Genomic DNA, 20,654 nt, shown 5'->3' on the forward strand with positions numbered 1-20,654 from the left:
AATTTTCTGATAAACTGTTAAGTTGATAACAAGTCTTTTGTGGTGGATTGCGGCTTAAATAATCGACATGCTGCATAGTCTTGCCCTTACGATATATAATGTTGAATTTAAAGTCTTGCAAATAGATCCACCATCTAGCAACTCGGGACAGGAGATCTTTTTTTTCTTTAGTTGCTTTCAATGCATTGCAGTCTGTTACAATAGTAAACCTGATTCCTAGCAAATAATTTCGGAAATTTTTGACAGCGTTTACTACAGCAAGCGTTTCCAACTCGTAACTGTGATATTTTTCTTCATGAAGTTTTGTACTTTGGCTATAGTAAGCTACTACATGCAGCTGTCCATTTATTCTTTGGAACAAGATAGCACCATAACCCAAAGCACTCGCATCAGTGCGTAATTCAGTACGTTGATTTGGACCGAAAAACACTAACACTGGCCTGTTAGTCAATTGCCTGATTATATATTGCCGAGCTTCTTCACACTCACTTGTCCAGTTGAATTTAACATCATTTTTTGTTAATGCGGATATGCACCTAGTTTTAACAGCAAACTCTGGAACTCTGGATAGTCCCATAAATTGTCAAACTTGTTTCACATTTGCAGGTGGAATTGATTTGACGAGAACTTCTATTTTTGACTTTCCAGGCCTTATTCCTTCAACAGAAACCTCTCGGCCAAGATACTCGATTTCGGTTTTCAAAAACTTGCACTTTTCAATGTTCAACGAAAAGCCACTTTGAGTCAATGCTTTCAATACTAAATCCAGGTTTTTGATTCCTTCCTCAACAGTTGATGATGGTATTAAAACATCATCCATATAGACAAGAGCTGTTTTGTCCATCAATGTCCCCAGTGCTTTATTGATAGCTCGTTGAAAAACAGCCGGAGCATTGGCAAGTCCAAATGGCATCCTTAAATATTCAAAGTGTCCATCAGGTGTAACAAAAGCAGTTTTTTCTATTGAACTTTCTTCGATTGGTATCTGATGAAACCCTGACGCCATATCCAAAGATGTAAAATATTTGTTGCCAGAGAGTCGATCTAATTGGTCTTCTATTCGTGGTAAGGGATACCGATCTTTGACAGTTGCACGATTCAATGCTCGATAGTCGACACGTAGACGATGTTGTCCATTCTTTTTCTTCACCAATACAATTGGACTGGCAAATGGTGAACTGCTGTCTCGAACTATATTTTGACTCTTTAGTTCACTTATTATTTGACTTACTACTGTTCGCTCCGAAAAAGCCATTCGGTACGGTCTATAATTTACAACTACTTCTTGATTAAGGCGAATATTCAATGAACCAGTTTGTACTTCTGTTACTGGAAATCCTTTCACAATGGATGCAGAATATTTGTTTAACAAACTTTCAACTTGAAAGTTTTGGTCGGGAGTGGCTTCACAGATCTTCTTTGTTAATACGTTAGATGATGAAATCAGATGGTCTTTTCGCTGCAAAGTTGATCCATGCATATCAACTCTAATTTCTAGTGATGAATCACTTAAAACATCTCGTCCAATTATTATTTCGTTCTTCAGATAAATTTCTTCAATTATATAGAAGGTTATTTCAGTGTTCAGTTTTTCAAATTCAATCAGCAGAGTCACTTTTTCTGTCAAAAGGATTGGATGCTTGGAAATACCTTGGATGCTTAGAAAGTGTGCAACCCTCTTCAGTGACATTTGATTTGCAATATCCGCTCTTAGTAATGAGCAATCAGAGCCAGTATCCAATACGCAATGGTATAATCTTCCGTTAATGAACACATCTGTGGTATTTTCAGCCATCAAAACATCATTGCACAAATTAACTTTTCTTTGATCAGCATTTTGTTTAGACCAGCAAGTTCTTTCCTCATGTCCAGCTTTATTGCAATATGAGCATATTTTAACATTCTCAAGTCTTTCATGCTTAAAACGATTTCCTGAACTCAATCGGGGGCAATTTGCTTTGAGATGTCCAACTTTTCCACACTTGAAGCACTTTTTTTCTGTCTCTAAGCGAGGCCTCTTGTTCTGAAACCCAAAGTTGTCTTCATCACTAGGTTTGGTCTTGAATAATCTTTTAGTGTTTCCATCGTTCAATACAGATGCATCTTGTTGTCTTCGAGGTGGCTCACTAATAGATGATAAATGATCTATTAAACATTGAATCGAGGTTGGCATGACAAACATCAGAGAATTTTTTAATCCCAAATTTGTAATGCAACCAATAATTATTTTGACAATTTTATCTTCTGGAACTTCAAATGGTAACCGGTTTATCTGTGATACTTTTTCCATCACAAAATCAGAATAAGATCCAAATTCTTTGCTTTCGGAAGTAGCAACTTTTCTGAGTTGAGCTACAATGTCCGTCCCACTTGAAAATGCGTGAATAATAGATGATCGTAAGTCAGACCAAGAGTAATGCTGATATCCATATTTGTCGAACCAAGCTTTTGATCGCCCCATCAAAGAAGAACGTACACGATGTAGAACATCAAAATCCTTCAAATTGTCACGCTCAATTCTTGTGTCAATGTCAGAACACCATTTGATAATGTCCACTCGTGAATGATCGGGATCAAAAATGGGAAATCCAATGATGCCATCTTCTTTCCGTTACTTAAGTTGAGCAGTCTTCAAAAACTTCGACAGTGCATCAGCTGTGCTGAGCATTGTGTTATTTTTTTTCTTAATAAACGTCCTCCAAGATTTCTTCTTCTTCATTGTCCAAATTCTTCTTATTTTCCATCACTTATAAAATATTTTGTTTTGTTTTTTTTTTTTCTTTAAAATTTCTTTTTATTCCTTCCTTTAGGGTTATCCCACTTCTGATAATAGGTTCCTAGCAATTGATTCTGTGCCAACTTCTGGCTTACTCCTTTCACAGTCCAATGTTTAATGAACTCCAGGAGCACAGATTCATTTATTTATATTAATTCTGAACGACATTTCATACAAATATTATTCAATGTTCGTACGATCATTTTGAAAGTAATCATATAAAGTTGTTTAGAACAAAGTACCTTTCAACTATAACATATATATTTCGATCACGTACAGTGTTAGGAGCCCATCTTCTTTTATTATTTGGATTTTTTTTATTTGTGCACCCTTTTGTAATTTGCTAACTTTTAACTTGAAAACAGTTTGGGTTTTAGTCCAGGGATCTCCAATCCCCACCGTTTTCCAAAAATAAATATTGCATTTAAAAACCAAACGGTCTTTGTATTTTCTTTTTGTTAACCGCTTCACTCATCACAAAGAGTTTTGGAATTTTCCTGGCGCCCATTTTCATAGAGCAAATGTATTATCTAGAGTCCGACTAAATGGGTTTTCTTTCTTTTGGCATACAAGATAAATTGAGAGAATTTTGTCCATAAGGATAAGCATGTATTAGATGTCCCGTGCATTTCTTATGGGACTAAGCCATAATAAATGTAGTTGTTATGGAATTTTTGTGCCCGTCTTGCTCAACCAAGGGGGAAAAAACTAAGAACTTCAAGAACTGAAAAATGAATGCAACATTTAAAAAAAAATAATTATGAAACTTAATTTCAGTGAAAAATGTGCTAAAAATACTATTTGACTGCTTTTGGCATACAAGTTCTATTATTTTTTTGAACAAATTTCGCTAAAAACAAAAAAACATGCAGAAAGTTTAGGTGCACCCTCGAACTGAAATACGAACGTGGCATAATTTGAGTTAAGCCCAGTTTTGACAGATTAACAGCGAGAAGATTCGGCTGTTCGATATAAGCCGGTACAGAGTCATAAACACTGCCGCTCGAACACCCGAAACTTCTCCATCTGGGAAGGGGCAACGTTGAACCACACAGGACAACCATAACCGATCATCGGCCGTATGAGGGTCATGTAGCAAATTACCTTCACTCTGGGGTCAAGCCGACTGCTAAAAAACAGCCCTGGTCAGAGCAGCATTAATATGTCTGTCGTAATATAAATACTGATCTAACCAGATACCGAGGTACTTCACTACACTTTTGCTAACCAATGGCTGGCCGTGAAGATCAACGACCATCTTGCGCCAATTCTTGCACGTATCCCTCGTGGCCCTAGCAAACGGAGTCCGGAATAGAATTGTCTCCGACTTCTGATCTGTCAATATGTTTGTATAAATATTTTGATTAATTTTTGAGCTTATTTTGAAAATTGGAAGTGCTTTTCTTGGAAAATATACATTTAATATTTTTTTTATTTACTCAAAAACTAACAAGTTACACTTTAATATCCAGGTTTTGTTTTTAAGTGAAAAGTGTTAAATCTTAAACAAAATTATACTAAATTACATACGATTTCAAAAAAAAAATACAACCTTATTTAAAAACTAGCTGCGCCTCGAACCTTCACTTTTAATGGATGAGATTTAAAGTGTCAAATCGACTTCGAATCATATTAATTGCAGAATTTGTTGCAATATCGTTTCGTTTTGATTTGTTGTTAAAAAAAAACAATTAGTGCTTTCAAAGTTTGTGGTTTATGTTAATTACTTTGAAGTCTTAGCATTTTGAGTCTTCTGGTCAATGAAATTGTAGCAAATTGATTAGTTTTGAATTGTACCATTCCCAATATAGTGCTCGTAAGTCTATCCGTTGATTGAAAAATTGTTGAAAGTCGTTTTTGACATTCTTATGCGAGGTAAATTCCAAAATCCTAATCGGACCATGTCACAAATGCTTTATTTGCGATTGTATTATTTTTGGGCATCTTTGGCAGGTGAAGCTTGCGGGTTCTTAATTTTCCCAGGCTATAAGTTTACTAAATTTTTGATTCCGTTTACCGTGATTTAGAAGGTGTTCTCACAGAAGGTTGCTTCAAAGTCAACATTCAGTTCCTCATCTACTTGGTATGTGTCGGCCTAAGCGGCCGCAGTAGCCCCTGTCTCGGCCGGTTCAGTGTCAGCTGCAAGTCGTTTTTTTTTGGTCGGCTTGCAGCATCATATTTCTTGTGACGGCTGATAGGCCAAGAACGTTTTGGAGATCATAAAAAAAAATAGATTTTAAAATATGCATTACATTACTCGTCAGTAAATGAATTAATTAACCTGCATTTCCTTCATAGGTACTCAGTCATTGCTGTTGCTGCTGTTAAGTCGTTCCAAAACTGGGCGGTCGACTATTAATGTCAAAGTTTTCACTTGTAACATTGACTTGAATCTAACAAAGTCGAAGGCTGAGGATGTTCGCTAATTTGGAATTGAATTCATAGCTCTGGTGAACGTACCTACTTATACTCCGAGTAGAATATGTCTCATTGTTTTCTTCTGGTTTCTGGTCTATCGTTTTTTCAATTAAAAAAACTTGTAGCTCTCGATTCTTAAGGTTTTTGATCTAAAAAGCAATAATTCTGTTAAATATTGAGACTGAATAAAATAATTTACAAAAACTTACTTGTAGAATCTCAAATTAAATGTTTTGTTTTTGAAATCGAAATTGTGGAACTGTCATTTTTGACAAGACACTTTGCCTTTTTACTACCACTTACATACACATATTCACCCATACGGAATTTGAGAGAGTTCAACTCAAATTTAATTTGAGGGTGTTTAAGGCAAGACGGGTACCGGTCGGTTCTCTTGGTAAGTATATTTCTCTATGATTAATTTGGATTTCGGATTCGTAATCAGCATCACAAATCAAACGAATTTAATAAAAACATAAAAGAATTACAACAAATGTTTTTTAAAAACTTCAAGTAGAGTCAAATGAAGAATTATATGCCTTTTATAACTAACAAGAAATTACAAAATTAAGTGAAATACCAAAATGATTTAAACTGTACCTAAAAGCAGAGATACGTTCTTTGCAAAATCATCTTTCAATTTGAAGTTAAGGGATACGGCATGTTTTATCTGTTTTCACGATATGCATAATTTGAAGGTAAGGTTCGAAGTCAGGATAACTTAAAAAAATATATAATTTTGTCGAAGAGAGCGAATATCTGACTAAAGCTGTCGCCCACCTCAAATTACGAAGGTATACCTCCGAACATGATGTACCAAAACATAAGAAGAATAGGATTAAAAATATTAAGTTTTTAATTTTGTCAAATTGAACATATGCATGTCTCAATAAAAAAATAAAATATACAAGCTAATTTTTGTATTACTATTTTGAACTTGAACTGAACAGGACAAATTTAGGAAAACCAAAAATTGTTTTTCTTGGAAAAAGTACATTTATTTTTTTTATTTACTCAAAAACTAAGATATTACATTTCAACCTAAAATTTTATTTTTTAATAGAATGTAGATTAACAGCATTGATTTTTAAAAACAAAATTTATACTAAATTACATACAATTTAAAAAAAAATTACAACTTTATTTAAAAACTTGCTCCGCCACAGCAAAAGTAGATTATCAATGGATGAGGTTCTAAGCATGTCTGCGGATCTGTATGACTTGTTGCAATGCCGCTTCGTTTTATTGGGTTGCGCCACCTGTAACGAACCCGCTTGGGTGTGAACCTCTCCCTTCCTTACTACCATTACAACCTCGGGCTACAGGCTCCCGGGGCTGATCCTGGCAGCAGAAAGGAGAGGGTGTCCAGGCCACGGTAGCTTGGCATGCTTGCTTTTGCACGAACTAGCTCGCCGACGGGGGGGTTCTTGCTACCGCAGCACTAGACACCCTCTCCTTTCTGCTGCCAGGATCAGCCCCGGGAGCCTGTAGCCCGAGGTTGTAATGGTAGTAAGGAAGGGAGAGGTTCACACCCAAGCGGGTTCGTTACAGGTGGCGCCCAATGGATTCCGAAAATTTATTAAAACTGTGCATCGGTTGTCATTAATGAAATGGGCACTGACAGAAGTTGCGATGAAATTGCTGGATTTGTGTAAGAAAACAGCTTTGGAATGTGAAAAAGCAAAGCAGAAGAGGCTCTGGGTTAAGACTTGGAGAAAAAAAGAAGTGAACATAGTTCGTTCAGATTTATTACAAGGGAGCTTCGAACAAACGACAAAATCTCATTTTTTAATTATTTGAGGATGTCTGAAGAAACTTTTCAGCTGCTATTGGGCATGGTCAGTGGTGACATAACTAAAAGCAACACGTTGATGAGGGACGCAATCCCACCGGCAGAAAAACTGGCAGCCACTTTGAGGTTCCTTGTAACAGGCGAGTCGTACATGAGTACCAACTACCAGACCCGGCTATCACAGCCTTTTTTAAGTAGAACTGTACCTGAAGTTTGCCGAGCTCTGTGGAAAAATCTATGCCCTATATATTTAAAAGTGAGCATGGTTTTGATTTTTATTTTTTTTATTTTTTTGTTAATGGTTTTTATAATATTAAGATAGTCAATAGTCAAAAAAATATTCAAGATAGAAAGTCGTTATCATCAAAAATACCCTGCATCGATTGCTCCAGTAAATCTGGTGTGGAAATTCTCCTCGATCCGTCTGAATGAGATTGCAGGCGTTCGTTTGATCTTCATGAAGAGTTACTTCCAGCACGCTCTCTTTGCAAAAAATCTTCTTCGACTCCTCCTTAAAATTTGCTGGATTTCCCAGGACGCGTTTCTTTGCATACGTTCGTCCTGTATCCTATCCATTTCAAATACGACTTGCTTCCCCAACCAAGCGTATTGAGATTTTTGCTGAACTTTCTTCTGCAACAGTCCTGTTACTGCTGCAATTTCCTTTGAAATAGATGACTGCATTTTATACTGAAAAGAAAGACAAAAAATATGTTATTAACAAAAATTATCATAATTAATTTTTTAAATTTATTTTGCTTTAAGTTTCCTTCAACAAAATCGGAGTGGGAGAGAATTGCTGACGAATTTGCAATTCACTGGCAGTTCCCAAATTGCCTGGGTGCTCTAGACGGGAAGCATATACCATTCCGAAGCCTTCGAAAAGATGAAGCCCTTTACCATAATTACAAAGGTACCAATAGCATAATATTATTAGCCTTAGCGGATGCTAGTTGTCGGTTAATCTATGTAGACATTGGGTGTAATGGAAGGACCAACGACGCAGGTGTTTTGTTGCAAAGCAAATTGAGGGACGTCATTGCTAATGCGAACAATCAGTTTCCAGACAATAAAATTGTTGGAAATGGAAGAAGTCTTCCATTTGTTATTGTTGGAGACGATGCTTTTCCTCTTCAAAAGCACTTTATGAAGCCATACCCATTTGCAACAAGGTGTGACAGAAAAAGAATTTACAACATTCGTCTATCCAGGGCAAGGCATGTAATTGAACATACTTTTGGCATCCTTTCCAACCGATTTAGGATTTTTCAAACGACAATTAATTTGCGCGTTGAGAATGTTAAACTAGTCACACAAGCTTGTTGTGTTTTACACAATTTCTTGCTTCACCATGAACAAATTTCAATGGCAACAATATCGAACACTTCCACGGATGTACCAACAACAAGTTCCTACTCCCAACAAGAAGTAGAAAATCCCCGTAAAGGCATAGCGGAAAAGATTCGACAAAGCTTTGCAGAATATTTCACACAGTGGAGTGGCAAGAAAGACAACTGAGAAATTAACGAAAATATCATGAATAAAACTACTAATAAAGAAAATTTCTTGCAATTTCAATGGTAATAATAAAGAAAACTACCCACTATGAGTTTTTACTTTAAAAAAAACTTACCCTTTTCTTTGCATTTCCTTTTGGGGATTCATTATCATCCGGCTCTGGTGTCTCACAATGTTGGCTAGTGCTGCTTTCCAATTCGTGGCTCTAAAAAGACCAAATGTAATAAATTTCATAACAAAATTGTTTAAAATCTAATTTATTACCTGTTGTATATTCGAAACCGAAGTTTTCGTTTGACAAAATGTTTTTAAGAATAGTAACTGGTCAAAGCACCACAGTTTAGGTTCGAGGATATCTTCCAAGCCTGCGCCACTCTTCTTACTTTTTTGAATTTCACGGAACTCGCGACTAAATTGGTTTTTTAATGTATGGATTTTCCGTTTAATTAATTCAATATTAACATTTGACATGGTCGGTAACAATGAATCCACAATGGACTGTAACGAATCGCATCTCTTAACCCTATCAATATAATCCTTGTGACAAGGATTATAAAGATTAGGGTGCATTTCAAAAAATGTTATTAAATCCAATGTGGATTCCCCTGTCCAAATCTCGGAAGACATTTTTAAATTCAAATATTGTCGGTGAAAACAGAAAAGTGTGTAACTCCAAATCTCCCGAAAATAAAATTTTGATGCCATCTGTTTAGTTTTGAGCGAATACTACAATCATTTACCGTTGCAATTTTTTGTTTATTTTTTTTCTCCTTTAAAATTTGGTATATGGAGTTACACACTTCTCTGTCTTTCAAAAAAATTGGATGTTGTTTATCCCAGCAACAAGAGAACCGAATGAAAAAGAACAGCATAAAACGAATATGAGAAAAAAGAAACGTCAAAATGAGTCTACTAAAAATTTGCCCGAGACTCACCGGAAATTTTTTTCTGCATCTCATTTTCTCATAGTTGCTTTCTTTTTCGCACTCATGTGAGTCGTGAGGCATCGTGTAAAAGCAGACTTATTTAATGCGGATTAATCGGCTATTTTGTTTTGAAATGTCGTTCGGTGATGCGCGAATTATTACACGAACACTTTTTCGGTTGTTTAATTCTGTGCATTATTTTGACAGATATCTTTTATTTTTACATTCGTTGCTCGCTCGGTGTACCTAAGTACCTAACGATTGCCGCATTGGTGATCTGTGACCAAATATGGTCATTATTTTATCGTTTAAACAAATTGCCATTTTTTATTCCATTTGGTCATATTTTTCGAAAACGAAAAAATATATCTGACAATTTCAATAACGATAACGTTCTGTTTAACTCATTTAAGCAACTTTGTGTAAATATTAACTTTATTAAAAATATATACTATTGATCTGAATTGGTCTTAGGTAACAGAAAGAACCTTAAACTTTTAATAAAATTATTAAAACTACTTTTAATAAAATTATTGCAAAAACTTTTATACTGCGATCTCATGTTAAAACGCTTTATATTTCGTTATCTTTATTTGGGTTAATATAATTTAATACCTCCCATATTGAGGTATTAGCTCTACTTAACATGAACACGAAGTGAAGCAAATGCGAGCAAATACGAAGAAAAGGAAAGACAAACGTCAAAACATGCAATTAATTGCATTTTTTATTTATTCCTTTCCCTTTCGCACTTCATTTATGCAAGGAAAAACATGGGCGCTGTGTAATACCGGACTAAAAAAAAAATAATTAGTGCTTTCAAAGTGTGTGGCTTATGTAAAACTTAATGTTGTCAGTGAACCATTGTTGGGAAAGGATTTACATCTAAAAGATTAAGATGAAGCGAGTTGACCACGATATGAATGCTTCGATTCGTACTTATACAACTGACCTTCGCACCCTGTTGTGTCGCTTTGTTTAGCGGTTTGCATTATATTTTTTAGCAGCTGATGAGTAGGTCGAGTTGGCAGTTGATGAGCTGCTGGGAGGAGTGGTTGACTATTGAATAGCAAAACTTCCACTTGCATCCTTGACTTGATGGTGTAGTTGCTGCTAGTTTTGTTGCATTGAATGAATTTGACTATTGGTAGAGATGGTGACACCTCCACCGTCAATGCCTGCGGGAGCTATGCCGTTATGATGTACAAACAATAACAATGGGCAGTATCTGTCTTTTAAAAACATTGATTTTATTTTGTTAAGAGAAATATAATATAAACAAATTACCTGCGAATTAGCGCGTTGTTGGCTTTGTCTTTCAGATTAATTAGGCGAAATTGGTTCCTACGACTATAAAATCAATCGGTTATTTTTGCACCTCCTTCACTGCTATTTGACTTACTTTTCATTCAATGGAGTGAACTTGTATATACTCTACTCATTATAAAGGTTTTTCTTCTGAAGAATATCAAATTGTATTAAATATCGAAACAGTTCACAAAAACTTACTCTTAAAATCCGAAACCCATTGATTATTTTGCGAAATTGAAGTTGTGGAATTGTAATTTTTGACAGGTTACAAAAGTTTTTTTTCTAGCCCAATCCTAAATTTTGCTTTTTTTTTTCAAAACTCATATGTATGCACCGATAGCGAATTTGAGAGAGTTCGCCTCAAATAGAATTTGTAGCTGTTTCAGACAGGACGGGCACCAGTCGGGCCTCTAGATAAGATATTTCCTCTATGCAACTAAGTGTACATGTGGTAGTATTTTAGTGGCAGCGTGACATTTGGTGCTAGAACCCTAGATCTAGACCTAGAAGAAAGTGAGGATCAGGATAGTTGCTCCCAATATAAATGTTTAAATTCTATCCTCTTACTTTCACAACTAATGCGCACTGTTCCACTCCGTGTAATCAAAAGATGTTCCTTTTGTTGATGGTGCAAAATTCCTTTCTTTTGAGCGGCTTTTATTATTTTTTTGTATGAAACCCTAAAGAATTGTGTAATTAAAAATATTCCTGCTTGGATCAGTTTTAAGTTAATCAATTAAAAAACCTGAATTTCCTGCATAATCTGCAAGTGCTGCTACTGCTGTTCCAGCGCCAACACTCAGCTGCTGCGAGAAGGGCGTTAGCGGTCGACTACATTAACTAGGTGGTAATTTGTTATCCACTGTCAAAGCCTGCTGCAGCTATGACCGCTGAGATGAGAACAGATGTCGCCGATTTTGGTACAGCAGGAAATGAATGCAGAAAGAAGTACGTTTAAGTATACAATACGCACAAGTTTTAGAATTGTATTTTTTTTCTTTGAACAAAAATGTACACATAATGTCGAGTGTCTGTCGTTAAAAACATTGGTATTATTTTGTTAGGAGGAATATGATATAAAAAAAACTAGCTTGTAATCAGCGCTCTTGTTATGAGCAAGGAGTTGCTATTTAATTGGTAGCAACCAAAATTAAAACACACTATAAAAAAATCAATAATTGTTACACCTGTAATTTGACCTACTATATTATATATTTATAATATTAGTATGATTCATTATAATAAACTTGTGTTATTCCATCATGAAGGGTTTTGCTCTGTAAAATATCATAACAATTAACAAAAATTTACTTTTAAATCCCAAACACATTGTTTTATTTTGCAAAATTAAAGTTGTTGAATTGTCATTTTTGACAAGTCACAAAAATTCTATTGGTTTGTTTGTAGTGCAATCCCACATTTCGCTTTTTTTTCACCATTCACACACATGTATTCACCAATAGCGAATTTGAGAGAGTTCATGTCGAATGGAATTGGATGGTGTTTAAGGGTAGGACGGATACAAGTCAGGACTATATTTCTTCTGTCCTACATATGTAAGTCGGTTGTTCTCAATGAATTAAAGTGGGCTGCTTTGGTGAGATGAATTGATCACTGTTAAAGATGTATGCGTAGCAGATGACTATTAGCTTTTAGGGGTGCAGTTTAACTGAAATGACATGTTACAATGGGATCCTTATTTATTAAGTGTCTTTGCTCTGCATTTCAAAGATTATGGATCCAATTTATTTGTTTAATTGATTGTTATCCAAAAAACTCGCTCAGGTAAACACAATAACTAAAATTGCAGTTACTGAGTATAAGAAAGTCATGATACTCCAAATTTTTTAACTAAAGCGTACCTCGTTTTGGGGCACGAAAAATTTTAAAGAGAAAACTTAGCATTGTTATGCTCGTCTGTTTTCACCCTGTATTAAATTAAATAAAGTTAAACGTGAACATCAAAAGCTAAACAAATCTGGAAAACGTATTGTCTGTGAGCTTTGTTTTGGTATCGTATTTCGAATTTTAAAATCACAAGTATCAGTACATATACATATATGTACCTCTCGAAAAGTACGAAGTTTTACAAATTCCAAATGAAGCTGTTGCAGGACATTATCTTATATTAATTTTAGAAAGTATTTGTATTTGTGTTACCCTCATAAAAGAACAAAAATTGAACAAATTTTTTTTTTATTGTGCAGAAATATGTATATTTGGACTTCGAACTAAGTTAACTTTTATACAAATTCAAATTGCTACACCAAATCGAATATGACGAAAATGGCTGGGAATTATCGTAGTTATAAGTTATCAATTTCCCATGGAATTGAAAATGATTCTATTGTAACCGAAAAGCAAGAAATTCATTCCCATCAACATCGTGAAGTAGATATTGTCAAAAAACGTGCGGGGGGAAATCCACACAAGCAAGAGGAAGATCTATGTTCATTTATTACATCAAAAGATCTAGCAGTCTCAACTACTACTGAGGCGACCATCGGAGTAAGAAATTGTACGCTGAAGAATTACTTTGTGCCATTGCATGTAGACTGTAGCGTTGAATACGAATTGCCAAAGCAACAAAAATCACCAGTGGGAAAGCGGTTTGAACCACTCCTTATGATTCATCCATGTTACTTTCGTAAAATAGAGTCTCAGCATCGAAGTCCTTTTATTAACAATATGCCAAACTGTCGACATAGAACTGCAATGTTTGTTGGAGTAGCACTTGTTTCACAAGAGTTAAATAATACATCACCATATTCATCTATCTCTTCGTTAAAAAAGGCAGGTGTTCGAGCTCAACAGCATCATTACAACAAAAGGCAACATGTTATTTCTCAGTATGGACCGATTAGCAATACTAATAAGAATAAGTTTCCAAAAGTACATACTCGCAAACAGCAAACATCCCAACACAATTTACCGTTATTACCTCAACAAACTTGCTATCCGGAGAGAAATGAACAATTGTTAGATAATTCGTTGGCACCTAAGCAAAATGCTTTAGATTTATTCAATAAGCCCAATTACCATCCATTGAGCCATTTCGACTCAACTATACAAACAAAAACTAAGAGTAATCAACAAGATCTATTAAAAAACTCCTCTCCATCAAAATTGATATCGGACCAATGGGATCAACTCACTGCGACAGCTATTCACAATCCAAAAAACGTATCTTCTGCTTCTAATAATAATATTTGCGATCGAAAGAAATGTACAATTGTATCAAGTTTAAAACTAGGAAAACGTGATGCAATGATATCAGGCAGCGGTGAATATTTGAACAACTCGTTATCAATAAGTAATATCTCTATTCAAAAAGAATTGAATATGACCCTTGGCAAAAATATTAGCCTTTCGTCAAACTCGTTGAAGAAAAAAAAAACAAATAATGAAACAAGAAAAAACGGCTTATCTTCCCCATGTTTAGCACAAACAACTACGCTGCCTTGGGATTCCAACACGAACGCATTACCCTCAATTTCAACGCGCGATCAAAGTCTATTGACAGCAATTCCAAACAATTTTCGGGCCGGATCTAATGTGTCGTTACCAAGAAAACCTAATCAACACGAGTATAAAATAATAATTGACAATAATATCGTTGGTAAAAATGATATAATAGCCAGAACTAGCCATTATTTAAAATCACATCCTTATTTAATAGGGACATCAACACAATATGATACTTTACCATCCAAGTCAACAATGACAGCTATTGGAGATTTTAAAATCTTGCCTTCATTTTCTGCAGCCAAATCTGGTGTAGCTGCTTTATCAGCAGTAACCTAATTCCAAAAAAAATTGCATCAAAGTGTGATAAAATTACAATAAATTTAAAATAAGTTCATCATCACGTATTGTTATTTAATATAATAATTAAGTAGGAAAAAATATAATAGTGATTTCTAAGAATTATGAAAACAGATAAATATAAAATTAATAGTAGGTACTACGAGAAGTTATATATTGTTATTAATATCGATCTTTCGACTCGAACGCTTTCAAGTTTCCTGCCGTGCTATAACCAATGTCAAACTTCAAGTCCAGAACCCACTTGTATTTCAATTAAATACATTTTTATTGTATTTAGTTATATGGTTAACAAAATATAATTATTTGTACAAATATAATTTTATTTTGGTGATTCCAAGACTTAATATAGCGTTTTGTTTAAAGCTTTTTACACAGTGTTATATAATTTCTTGAAAATTACTGATTCAGTTTTCATTTTGATATTTTCTAACAGATCTGAAATTATATACCCTTAAAAATAAAATGCACGAATGACAAAAAGACATTTTTACTTTTAAAAATATTACCTATTTGTAATTATTTTAAAAATATACAAAATACGTCTATTTTAAAATTTGTTTCAGATTGCTTTTTCGAAAATCGTTGGAAGGTTTATTTTATATTAATGTTAATAATTACATTTTTTCTTTAAAAATATTTTTGGTCTGCAGTAATTAGAATATATTAATAAACATTTTATATTGTTTTTTTTTTGTAAACGATTGGTTTGTTAATGAACACCTAAAACGAATTTGTTAAAAACCTTTATTTCTAAGTTTACAATCAATCGAACCATTGGTATAGCCAGAAGAGCTGAGGACAGACAGGCGGACGTAATGGGGGTTCCTTCTTTTTTGGACTTTTCTCCATCGTAATGTCGTGTTTGACTTAAATCTTAGGTTCGGAATTTTGTACGAAAGCAAAACTTGCTATATATGTAGTTCCTATATGTCCTAGGTAATAACATCATAAGCAGACCTCGGATCGCAAAAATCAGAAACTATAGTTGAAATTCATTTTCCAGAAAACGTTTATCATATTATTTTTTCTAAAAATATTGGCAGAGTTATTTTTGACTGTAAAAATAAACTTTAATGACTGGTGGTTCCATAGTGAAACCACGTATGAATAACATTTTTTCTTGTATCCCAGTAATAAAATAATAGTCCTACATTTATACAGATCTTAGCATAATTCCTTTTTTTTGCAAAACTAGTAATTTGTTATCACTGATTTATGGGGTTGCGTAATAAAGTTATATATTTTCATTACCATATAAATTTAAATTTTGGCCGAATTCTAGTGTATATTTTGTATTGGGATTTTGAAATCTGAATTGAAAAATAAATTAGATGGTACAACAGTCCGTTGAGAACTAGGCTCTTGTAACTTACATCTCTCAACCATTTCTGTAAGAAAACATAAGCTTATGTCAAAAACCCAACGAAAATTCACTTAAGTTTGTAAAATTACTGTGGATAGCCATAATGCGATTTTGCTCACGTATCTACATGTCAGATTTAACTTAAGGCCCAACTATAATAGGCATAAGCTGCATATGCGCGCATAAGTAAACGTGCGAATACAAAGAATCTCAATACGAGTGAACATAATGGAGTCTAGCTCCGTTTCGTTCAATTTTTCTCAATTTCGTTAACTTAAGCAAGAGCGATCCCAGTCGCTCGCCGCATAAGTAAAATCTGACATGTAGATACGTGATCAAAATTGCATTATGGCTATGCAGTAATTTCGCAAACTTAAGTGAATTTTCGTTGGGTTTTTGACATAAGCTTATGTTTGCTTATGCATATTATAGTTGGGCCTTTATGCGGCGAGCGATTGGGATCGCTCTCGCGAGAAAACGAAACTGAGAAAAATTGAACGAAACAGAGCTAGACTCCATTATGTTCACTCGTATTGCGACGTTTACTTATGCGCGCATATGCTAGCTTATGCCAATTATAGTTGGGCCTTTACAGTTTAAACCCTAATTCGAACGGCTTATTTGAGAAAACACTTTTCATGATAAGAACTACTCTCGGAGGAATTGTCCATTCTTCGCAAGAGACAGCACCCGTGAAAATCTGAATTACAGTCTAATATTTTTACCGGCGCACTATATTTTAAAACATTTAAATTAATTTATTGTGCATATAAATTTATTGGCAGTAACATTATTTCTATCGTTGGGTACACCGAGCGAGCAAAATGAGTAAAAACGAAAGATAAACCTCAAAATAATGCACAGCCTTAAACTTTCGAAAAGTTTTATATGTATGGGTATTTTTATACCCTTCAAAAATCCGATTTAGAACAATCGTCTTTCTGCTTTGTTGCATTTTTATTTTCTTCAATTCCTGTCAAATGCTTGTGTTCAGCTTTCAACTCGGTCTGATCAGTGGTTTTATTTTGGGCTCATAGAGCACACATTTAAAGCTCTTAACGTTCAAAGGTAAAAGAAACACAATTTTTTGTTTGACAGTTCAGGAGTGGCATTCTGTATCGCACACACGAACAAACGTTTTCGCGTGTGCGAATGATTTGCTTCATGTAACTTAAAAAACGAAAGTTTTTGTTCGCACATGCTAAAAAAATAAAAGACAGCATTTTCTTGGACGTTTTTCTTCTTAAATGGATTAACTTGTAGCATTTTACATAATATAAAGGTTTTTTATAAAAAGAGATATATGATACGTGAATATTTTGCATTTTTGAGTGATACAGAAGAGTAAAATAAGGAGTCTTTGAACTTTCGTGGATAAGAAGAAATCTTAGAGATTTTTTTTTTGATTCATTTACATTGCATTTGTGTACAAGGTGCATACATATGTACTTTTATCAGAAAACACTACAAAACAATCTATTCATAACATAAACAAAATAATATATGTAATATTAAATTAAATGTCACAATGGTATTGGATCACATAAATGAACTAAGACTTAAACTCGTTGTTTTGTATAGCATCTTTAAGCTCCTGTTTTCTTTTTCAGTGAGTAAGCCTGACTGAAGCTTGCTTGAAGTCCTTAACAGAAAATAATTTTAATTTTATTGAAATACTTACATAACAAGACAAGTAAACAAATAATTCAAAAACAATCTGTCACAATAATAGTGATGAATCTTCTTATTTGTGCAGTTTTACTTAACAATTACCGAAATGAAAGTTAAAATAATTAAAAGATAACCTACGTTTATCTACGTTATTTTATACCTTAAATCACTTAATGTATTACTTTTTTCTATTGATTTGCTCAAGTTTTACATCCCATCTTTCGAGATATTTGATGGCTGTCGACATCCTAGAAGTATGCAATCACATTTTGTTGAATTTGATGAAGAAACGAACAAATAAACAAAAACGAAAAGCGATACAGAATGCCAAATATCGTTTACGCACAATTTCTTTCGTTTTTGAAAAACGAACGATCGCTTTCGTTTCGTTTATTACAGAATCTGTCCCAGGCTCTGCTCTGAACTAAAAAAGAAAAACGCCTGGTAATGAACATACAAATTCTGCAGAATGTTTGCAGGCCTGCTTAAGTACAATTTTCAGTAGACATTGAATATTTCTATATGGAATGCAATGGTAATATCATAGAGAAATATACTCACCAAAAGAACCCAACGGTACCCGTCTTGTCTTAAACACCCTCAAATTTTATTTGAGGTGAACTCTCAAATTCCGTATCGGTGAATACATGTGAGTGGTGGAAAAAAGGCAAAATGTTAAATTGAATTCTTGTCAAAAAATTTTGATTTCAAAAACAAAACATTAATTTTGAGATTCTACATGTAAGTTTTTGTACCAGAAGAAAACAATGACACTTATTCTACTCGGAACTCAAGTAGGTACGTTAAAAAAAGAATCTCCTAGACAAAAGAACATTTATGTTGCCTTGTTTCAGCTATGAATTGCTCCAATAATATATTTAACTACCAACTCAAGAAGATGTACATAAGAATATAAATCGACTTTATAAGCATCTGCTTAGTGTTTTCATTTCTGGTGCAGCCGATTCCAAACCATGATGCAGAAAGCAATTTCTCTCAAGAAATTTGAAAGGTTTGCTCAAAACAAGGGCGCTAGTGCCCAGGTAAATTTATTTTATATTATATTTCTCTTAATATCAATGTTTTTAACCACAGACTTTCGCCTTTATTTGTAAATAGTTATTGGAAGCCTGTTAAAGTAAAGTATATATTTCTACACCCAATTGCTGCTGTGATATCTGCCTTAGGGGCTATGGTCGGTGCAGGCGTTGATGTTGGAGGTGTCACCGTCGCTGCAAATAGTCAGATACTCGTAATGCAGCAACACCAGCAGCAAAGACCTCAGCTATGCCTTCGACTTTGTGAGATTCAAGTCAATGTTACAAGTGAACATTTATAGTCGACCGCCCAGTTTTGGAACGATTAAACATCAACAACAGCTACGGTAGAGTACCAATGTAGTCAAATCAGGTAAATTAATTTATTTACGTACGAGTAATCTAAACATGGATATTTTAAATTCTATGGTTCTGTAGGATATCCAACGTCCTCCACCTGTTCATCAGCCACCAAGATATACTTTGCAAGCCGACCTAAAAAAACGACTCTGCAGCCAAACCAAAAGAACATTTGCAGGTTTCATAGAATGCCACTGTCTCACTTAATGACAGCAGGACACTGAACACTACTAACTGGACTCACATAGAAGACCGTCGACACAGTAATGCCCCTGCCCCCAAACTACTGAAATTATGTTCCACACAATTTCATTGTGCGTTCATTGACCAGAAGGTTCATAATGGCAAGACTTCTTCATGTTAAAAAAGACTTTAACATAAACTACAAACTTTGAAAGAACTAATTAATGTTTTTTTTTCAGCACTCAAACAAAACTAAGCGGTATTGCAACCGCAAATCCTACAATGAGGATCAATTTGACTCTGCTGTTCGGACGAAATGCTGAGAAAATTATTAACATGTAATCTACGTTCAATGTGGCGCAGCTGATTTTTAAATAAAGTTTAATTTATTTTAAAATAATACTTAATTTGATATAATTTGTTTCCAATAATATTTCCAAGAAAAAATTGCATCTACACAAGTCAAATATTAAATTAGTGAATTATTACTTCATGTATTAAATTTGTGGTAAATAATAAAAAAAGAATAATCTGTATAAAGTTTATGTTTTATTGAGACATAAAATATAATATTTGTAATCCTTATTCTTTTTATGTTTTGGTTCATCACGTTCGTTTATATTCTTTTGCGACTCCATGTGAACAGACTCGTGAGTCTTGATTTGACTATACCTACAGTTTAGAAAACCTTGATTGTAATCCTTCTATGGTTTTAAATAGTTCGTTTAAGAGTTAATTGTTAATGCGAATCCGAACTTCGATTTTAGCTACATATGCTTAAACTGATAAACACGATTATTAAAAATTATTTTTGTACTTTTTCAATATACTGCTAACACTTGATGTTTTATATGTAGTACAATCTAATATATGAAATTTTCCTGTCACAGTGTTAGTGGCCATACTCCTCCGAAACGGATTAACCAATTTCAATGAAATTTTGCATATACATTCGGTAGGTCTGAGAATAGATCTATTTTTCATGTTCCTAAGTGCTATGGTTAGATTGCATCAACATCGTACACGGTGAACGATCTTGAGATATTATTCAGAGACGCTATGTACAATGAAGCATTATCATTGTCAACTTACCACTCAGTCATTTCGGTATGCATTTACCAAATCAAAATGCATCTGATTTTATAGACATTGAATTGAATTGTTAACTACAATACAATACTGTAGAAATGGCAGCGATTGTTGCTACCAATGTCCCACTAATGAATGAAGAACAAAGAACCGTTGATGACTATATCATGCTTGCAGTTTTGGCAGGACAAAGGTGATTTTTTTTTTGGATGGACCAGGTGGAACTAGCAAAACATTCTATATTTCGTTAATTCTTGCTGAAATACAATCAAATAATGGTATCGCATTGGCTGTCACATTTTCTGGCATTGCGGCAACTTTATTGGATTGAAGCGAAACAACTCATTCAGTATTTAAACTGCTACTAAATATTCAAAATAAT

The 20,654-nt window shown here is 34.2% G+C and overlaps 2 protein-coding genes and 1 long non-coding RNA gene across 5 annotated transcripts; 1 reads left to right on the top strand and 2 right to left on the bottom strand.

Annotated features, from left to right (window-relative positions):
• Window positions 1-583: 583 nt before the first annotated feature.
• Window positions 584-9,789, bottom strand: LOC129943285 (uncharacterized protein K02A2.6-like). Its single transcript, XM_056052607.1, has 4 exons — window positions 8,769-9,789; window positions 8,620-8,709; window positions 7,541-7,676; window positions 584-2,604 (listed from the first exon to the last, which is right to left on the bottom strand). The coding sequence occupies exons 1-4, from the start codon at window positions 9,207-9,209 to the stop codon at window positions 584-586; spliced, it is 2,688 nt and encodes an 895-aa protein (XP_055908582.1). The 5' UTR covers window positions 9,210-9,789.
• Window positions 9,790-12,449: 2,660 nt separating this feature from the next.
• LOC129939078 (centrosomal and chromosomal factor-like) lies at window positions 12,450-14,603 on the top strand. Of its 3 annotated transcripts, XM_056046947.1 has the most exons (3): window positions 12,463-12,882; window positions 12,949-14,360; window positions 14,421-14,603. In XM_056046947.1, the coding sequence occupies exons 2-3, from the start codon at window positions 13,019-13,021 to the stop codon at window positions 14,543-14,545; spliced, it is 1,467 nt and encodes a 488-aa protein (XP_055902922.1). In that variant the 5' UTR covers window positions 12,463-12,882; window positions 12,949-13,018; the 3' UTR covers window positions 14,546-14,603. The 3 variants fall into 3 exon arrangements, with proteins under 3 accessions (XP_055902920.1, XP_055902922.1, XP_055902919.1); XM_056046945.1 differs by having other exon boundaries at window positions 12,450-12,526; window positions 12,949-14,603; XM_056046944.1 differs by having other exon boundaries at window positions 12,464-12,882; window positions 12,949-14,603.
• A 4,013-nt stretch (window positions 14,604-18,616) lies between these two features.
• On the bottom strand, window positions 18,617-19,488 carry LOC129939079 (uncharacterized). The gene is made up of 2 exons (XR_008780504.1): window positions 19,036-19,488; window positions 18,617-18,982 (listed from the first exon to the last, which is right to left on the bottom strand). It is a non-coding gene; the product is annotated as an uncharacterized LOC129939079 (long non-coding RNA).
• Between the last annotated feature and the right edge of the window lie 1,166 nt (window positions 19,489-20,654).

Source organism: Eupeodes corollae, chromosome 1, assembly GCF_945859685.1.
Source record: "Eupeodes corollae chromosome 1, idEupCoro1.1, whole genome shotgun sequence".
Taxonomy (NCBI): Eukaryota; Metazoa; Arthropoda; class Insecta; order Diptera; family Syrphidae; genus Eupeodes; species Eupeodes corollae.

Coding starts and splice junctions, on each gene's coding strand:
- LOC129943285 (XM_056052607.1), bottom strand. CDS start 9,209: ATGGCATCAAAATTTTATTTTCGGGAGATTTGGAGTTACACACTTTTC. Junction 8,710..8,768: donor CGGTTTCGAATATACAACAG/GTAATAAATTAG, acceptor TGGTCTTTTTAG/AGCCACGAATTGGAAAGCAG. Junction 2,605..7,540: donor GGATAGGATACAGGACGAAC/GTATGCAAAGAA, acceptor AGTAACGGAAAG/AAGATGGCATCATTGGATTT.
- LOC129939078 (XM_056046945.1), top strand. CDS start 13,019: ATGACGAAAATGGCTGGGAATTATCGTAGTTATAAGTTATCAATTTCC.